Consider the following 6,482-nt stretch of genomic DNA (forward strand, 5'->3'; position numbering starts at 1 on the left):
GCTCTATCACATTTGTGAACGTCCCCTCCTGTGCAGCGGAAGGTAATTAGTCTCCTTGTCACACACAGAGTGGTTTGGGCTTTTTGCATCATCACTATCATTGCTTTAGGAACGGGAGGTGAATAAATTTCAAACAGTGAACGCGGATGATGGGAGAGGCTGAGGTGGATACCAGTCAGAGGGGAGCGGGAGGATCCAAGTGTTGTGTATCTGGAGGCACAGCCACCTGATTTATCTACGGACCCTTGCCACAGAGACACAGTGCTAGGCTGGGAAGAAAAACAGATGAACAGTTTATCTCATGTCCAGGGATGCTCTCTGCACTCTGGGTTGGGGAAGGTGAGCAGTAAAACGGTGGTAATGTCAGGCCAGGGAGAGACAGGCTGCCTGCCTGGTGATATTCCCCAGCAGTGCATCAAGAAATACAGATATATATGGATAAAAAAATATCGTTGACTCTACAACACATGACTATCAGTATATTTAATCAGAAGAAGCCTGTTTGTCTCTGAAATTTGTCTCAGCTTTGTATAACAAACATATCAACATGCCCCAACACACAACCCTAGAGAGGTGAGCAAGTAGAAACACAGCCAGAGCTCAAATTAAATTCCAAGTGTCCATTTTGTCCCTCTTACAAAGCTGACCCTTTATCCCAGCCACACCTTCCTCTGCTCCATGCCGTGGTCTTATTCTAACTCATCAGCAGCCTGAGACCACTGGACTCATGTCACTTAGACCCACCGGGACCCCTGCGGCTAACATTAGCAGGGCTAGTAAAACGACGTAACTAGAAGGCTTTGGCCATCTCCACATCTCCTCCTGTCCATGCAGGGAGACAAAGGCCCCAGGAAGACAGGAAGGACGCTGTGGAGACTGAGATCAGGAGGAGCCCAGTACCTACCAGGAGATGACACCAAAGGAAGCCGCCGATGTGTTGAAGCTGATGGAGGAGTACAAGCCCCTCATGAACAACTCCGTGGCCTTTGCAGGGCAGCTAAGCAGGGATCTCCATGTGCTGGATGAGGTAAGGGGACCAAGGGCTGTGACTCCACCAGAGAGAAGGTGCCTGGCGCGTAGGGGCACTGGACTGAGTCTCCGGGTGTCGGCAGCTCTTTCATTTGCTGGGGGCACTTGATCTGGGGGCAAGCTGTCTCGGCGGTGTGCTGCTTGCAAGTCCGGAGGACACTGCGGCTCCGCTCTCGAGGGTCCGCGGTTGTCCCCCTGCACACGCTGCTGGGGCTGCCTGCCCCTTGCAGGGGCTGAACGAGGAGCTGCAGACTGACAGAATGTCCGTCTCCGCTGAGCTTGACCGCCCTGAGACATTGGCTTGGGTGTTGTCTCCCCGATGAACACGGTCACCGACCAACTCGGGGCAGATAAAGCCCGCTGTCAGTTTTGCAAAGGGTTAAAACAAGACAGTGGCACGGACCCAGCTGTGGGGAAGGATCCGTAGCCCAGCCGCACCCCGACTGTGAGGGGTTATAATTTATAATTTCTGGGGGCAACCCGGGGATGGGTAAGCTCTAACCGCGGGGCGAAACGAAGTGGGGTGCTCTGGGGCTGGCTGAGGGAGTTGGATGAGAGTGGGGAGCTCCGGGATCTGCTTTGCACTGCGCAGAAGGTCTCTGCGTCCCACGCAGCGTGAATTAGGACCCTCATTTCTCTAGTCACCAGTGCAGAAGAAATTCGCCTTAGGGCGTTGCCGCTGGCCCTTACTGCTAGGTCTACGGGCTGTGCCTCCAGCCAGGTCAGCGGCGACCTTGGGCAATCCCACAGCCTTAACCACGTCTGGAAACTATTTACGGGAACGGTTCCAAGGGGAAACCGTGGTGACGATGCCCACGCTGTGTGTCTTCCCCTCTCTGTCTGCACGGGGCCGGGTGTCCCACAGGGGTGGTTAGCCTGCCAGACCCCTCGGGAGCTCCTCGGGCTCCTGCCAGACCCACGGCCAGGTCTGCAGTCCGTGGTCCAGCGTGGCCATCCACAAGCAGGACACGCAAAAGCCATGGGGATGGGTCCCGCCACGTTGCCATGGGGGCTATCAATCACAGACACATCAAAAATTCCTGTTATTTCTTTTTTTGTTTGGTTGTTTTTTTTAAACTTGAGCACAAGCACATTAGTTACCTCGGGAAGGGGAGAACAGATAAAAGCTGGGTAGGAAGGGTAAAGGCTGCTGAGTAGGGAGGGAAGGGATAAAAGCACATATAAAAAGTGGGGGGTGGTAAAGAGCAGAAAGGGTGGTCTGCCAGACAGTGATGCCTAGAAGAAAAGGAAAGGGCCAACAATGATCCCTAGAGAAGGAAAAGCAGCAGCTGGGGAGAAAAAAAAAAAAAAAAAGAGAAAGAAAAAAAGAAACAGAGCTGGAAAGAGATAAATAGTAGAAGACAAACTGTAGTAGGAAGGACCAATGGAGAAGGCACACGTTATTTTCAGACTGGTGAGCTTTATTTACTGTATTAGAGTTGCTGTATTTTATTGCATTTCTGCAGAGGATAACTTCTTTCTTTGAGTGCTGGAGGAAAATAATGCGATGATAGCTGCTTCGAGCATTTATCTTACACTAATGTATCTGGCGCTAGGACTTTATGGGTAGGTAACTGAAGAACAAAGGGAAAAAAATAAGCCAAAGGAAATATCCTAAAACATACGAAAACCCACAAACCCTAAATCCAACCCCCTTTTTCTCCCATATTTGCTGTATTCCCAGTCGGTGTTTATATATGACTTATTACACTTGGAAACTTAGTGGTTGTTCTAGAAGACCAAACTCCCGAGGTCCGCTCCCGCTTGCTCTCGGCGAGCCGTGCAGGCGCTGCGACTCTGTTTCCCAGCTGTAAAATACCCTACGCGAGCAACTAACGAATCTCCGTTAAGTTCTTTGAGACGAAAAGCGCTGTCGAATACATTATTTTAATGCCCTCTAATGAATAAATGTCACTTATTGCTAATAGAAATTAATTAATGAGGTGCTTCTATTTCTAAGGTCTAACCGATGATATTAAGTGCTGTTAATACCAGCAAGTTGGACTAGCACATGCATGTATTTAATCGTTTTCGCTCCGCATCCCAGTGATAACACCTTGTCCTCCTTTTACAACACTAATCACCTTCCGCTGACCCATCCCTTCTGGGGGTCGCGAAACACGGCACCAACGGCAAGAAAGCGCTTGTTGGCGTCGGAGGGAGGGTGCTTTTGGAGATGGGTAGCTGCGTGCATGAGCAAGCCCCGCTTCAGAGCCGACCGCTGAGCCTGCTGGCAAGTGAAAGGGCTGCCTGGCTAGCAGCCGCCGGGCTCCCCGTGGGAAAGCTGCATCACTTTGCAGTGGGGTCTCTGCCTTTTGGTGGAGACGCTTGGCTGCGTTCGCTACGATGTCAGGCTTCTCTGCAGAATTTCTCTGACCTTTCCAGATCCCTTGTGAACCTGCCTACGTCCAAAGCCATTCCCCACAGTCCTTTCTCCCACATTTTCCCGAAAAGTCACAACATTTGTCACAGGAGAGTATCATCCATCGTTTGGAGGCGAGACCGAAGCCGGCCAGCCCCAGGTGTGTGCCGCAGAGCGGCTCTCACACCTTCCAGCAGCACCTCCAGCATCCTGCCCCGCACGTGCCACCTCCAGAGCTGGAGCTGCCAGCTCATCCTTACCCCGAGAGCAATGCAGGTGGAGCGTGAAGAAGGGAAATCCCTTAACACAGGGACTGTAGATGCCCAGCACCCACTGCGTGTGCTTTCTGACACGTTCCTAATTCGGAGCAACCAGAAGGTCCGAGCCACTTGGACTTGGGTTGACAAGACTTTGCTTCTCTTCCTCCTGTCATTTCCCACCAGGGCGTACCGGGGGTTGCAGATGCTTCTGCTGTTCTTCATTCAATAAAAAACAAACACGCCAGATAATTGATATCAGAAAAGACCAACTTCTTTAAAAGCTTTATTAACAGAGAGAAAAATAGCAGTCTGGAAGCCTCCCAGGCTTGCGTTTATTGATTGTTTTCTTTGATATCCCGCATGGTACACAGGCCCTGAAAACCATACAATTAACATTTGGAAGCAGAGCTTGTCAGCAGCGATTAACACACAGTTACATCTCTACGGCCCGTCAAAACAAATGCCCGAGACCTCCCTGGGCAAATTGTGCCTTCAGTTTCCATACGAGAGACATATATATGTGCATGTCTCATGCATGATTTAACCGTTTATTAATTCCACTGCCAGAGCAGCTCAGCCGGGTAACACGCTGGCAGCAGTGGCAATGCCCGGAGCTGTGCTAAACACACCGTGACAGGCACTTGGCATGGCCATGGTCTACATAAATGGGGTAGAGCCAGGCAGAAGTGGCCAGTTCCTCAAAGCTGGCGTGCTTCCTTACCAGTACCGTGGGACGGGCACCCAGGTCCTCAGGGGACTTCACCAGTTGTGGGGATTGAGTGTTGGAGACTCCCTGGGGAGTGTCCACCTGGGACTTTCCTAGAGCAGAGGGAAAAGTGGGAGAAGCAGAAGCCAGCAGGGCTCGGTACCCTCTCCAAACCTAAAAAGACTGTATTCTGCTCATGGTTGGACTTGCCTGGTGACTCCGCAGTTACCTCTGCCATGGCAGATGAAAGTCCTCTGAGCGTACATCTTGATCAGGGAAGGGTTTTGTTCTGTCCTGACGCTTGGGACTTGCAGATGGTTGCTGGTGTAGGCTTTAGTCCAGTGCAAAGATAAGACACTGACCTTGTGCAGGTAGCGATGCAGCACAGCTGCAATTATAACAGCATCTTGCACGTTACAATGGCACCCTCCCTTTGACTCGGGAGGGTGAAGGTCGGGATATTTGACTCTGAGATGGTGGTGATCAGTCCCTGGTAAGGTGCTGAAGCCCTCTGTTTCTCCATTTCACAGGCCAACCTTAGAGCCATTATCTCTTCTGAGAAGCAGGTGACACAGCTGATAAACTCCATTGATGAGGCCCTGGCAGAGGTGGACAGAGTGGAGGAGTCCTTGCAGATCTACAGTGAGTTACTGGGAAGCATGAAGCAGCAGATGGATCACATCCACCGGGAGAACTCCTTGCTACATCGCATCATTTCCAACAAGACAAGGCTGATGGATGAGATCCTCTTCCTCACGGTACATGGATTTGCAAAGACATAAATCTTTAGCCTGTTGACGCTATTAGAAAAAACTTTCAGTGAGCCTCAAAGGCTGCAGACCCTCTCTGCTCTAGAAATGAGGGACTTTGTTGTCTTGACATTACAAGGGCGGCCACACAGCTGGGATGGACTACAGGTAGAGCAGCAGCAGACATGATGTGCAGTACCCTCACGGTGGTCAAGGGGCTGTAAGAGGGGTCCCGGAAAATCCTTTCCATGGGCAAGATGAGCCTCAAGCAACGTAATGCCAAGGACCTTCCAAATGCAGCTCTGCAGCCTTTCACTTGGGGTGCTGTGGTCTGCCTTTCACTATCAGCTTTGGGACCTTCCTCTTACACGCTCAGAGGCTGCTGGGGCAGCACTTTTACCCTTGCACCCAAAGCACTAAGATCCTCGCAGCCTTGTGCCTGCAAATTCCCAGGCATCCCCACGTCTGGTTTTCTCCTGGGAAGCAACTGTCACTGAGGGTCGTTGCTTTCTTCCTCCCTTCACATCACAGATTTCAGTTTACGTCTTTGTACTAGGGAAAACCAGCTCTCGTTAGTAGATAATGGTCGTTGATCATTACCCAGGAATACGCACACGCAGTACTTAACGAGCAATTAGAGCCAGAGCATGCAGCACCCGCCCCTGGTCCCATCAGCACACAGGCAGAGCTGGGGACCTTGAGTGGGTCCTGAGGCAAACTATACATCTACCATGTATAAATATATGTATGAATTTATATATATATGTAATTCATATATATATGAATTTTCTTATACCATGAAAAACATCGTGGGGACTCGCTGTTGGCCTGGAGAGGCTGTTTGTCCAGGGACCCTCTTGCTTGTCTTCCCACGGGTAGGAGTTTCCCCATTCCTTCTCTCTCCTTTGCTTTCTTTTTTTCTTTTCTCCACACCCCGCCCCCTCCGCCCTTGAAGGTAACTTAGCTGTTAAGTCAATGTCTGCCATCAGCTGTGGGCTTTGTGCACAGCAGCGTGTCTCAGCACCCACGGTGGAACGGGGACCTTCTCTCTGCAGTACCTCACAGCCACGGAGACGCCGGCGCAGGGGCCAGTGCAGCCGCTGGAAAGACCCTTGATGACCTCTGGGAATATGGGAAAGCAAATTATTTACAAACATAACATACCACCCACGAAAGCACCGTGCCGTAACAGCAGAGCTAATCCTCCCGTCCACTGCCTGCGGTGACCTCTACGCCGTTGACCTTTTCATTTCCAAGTAACTCACGCCGCAGTTTCCTCGGCTTTTTCCATCTCCCCCCGCCCCGCTTTGCTGCCAGCAGCCATCCCAGAGGCGCTGACCCTTTGGAAGCTCATGCTGAAGTTTGCTGGGGCTTCC

General features: G+C 51.2%; 1 protein-coding gene across 1 annotated transcript in view; it reads left to right on the top strand.

The window, feature by feature from the left end:
• LOC104627664 (exocyst complex component 1-like) overlaps window positions 1–6,482 on the top strand; it is a 21,946-nt gene that overhangs the window by 2,188 nt on the left and 13,276 nt on the right. Inside the window, 4 exon segments of the mRNA XM_010295993.1 lie at window positions 1–42; window positions 835–879; window positions 882–1,027; window positions 4,888–5,115. Of these exon segments, the coding sequence (XP_010294295.1) occupies window positions 1–42; window positions 835–879; window positions 882–1,027; window positions 4,888–5,115 (461 nt within the window).

The sequence above is a fragment of the Phaethon lepturus genome, unplaced genomic scaffold (genome assembly GCF_000687285.1).
Source record: "Phaethon lepturus isolate BGI_N335 unplaced genomic scaffold, ASM68728v1 scaffold31791, whole genome shotgun sequence".
Classification (NCBI taxonomy): domain Eukaryota; kingdom Metazoa; phylum Chordata; class Aves; order Phaethontiformes; family Phaethontidae; genus Phaethon; species Phaethon lepturus.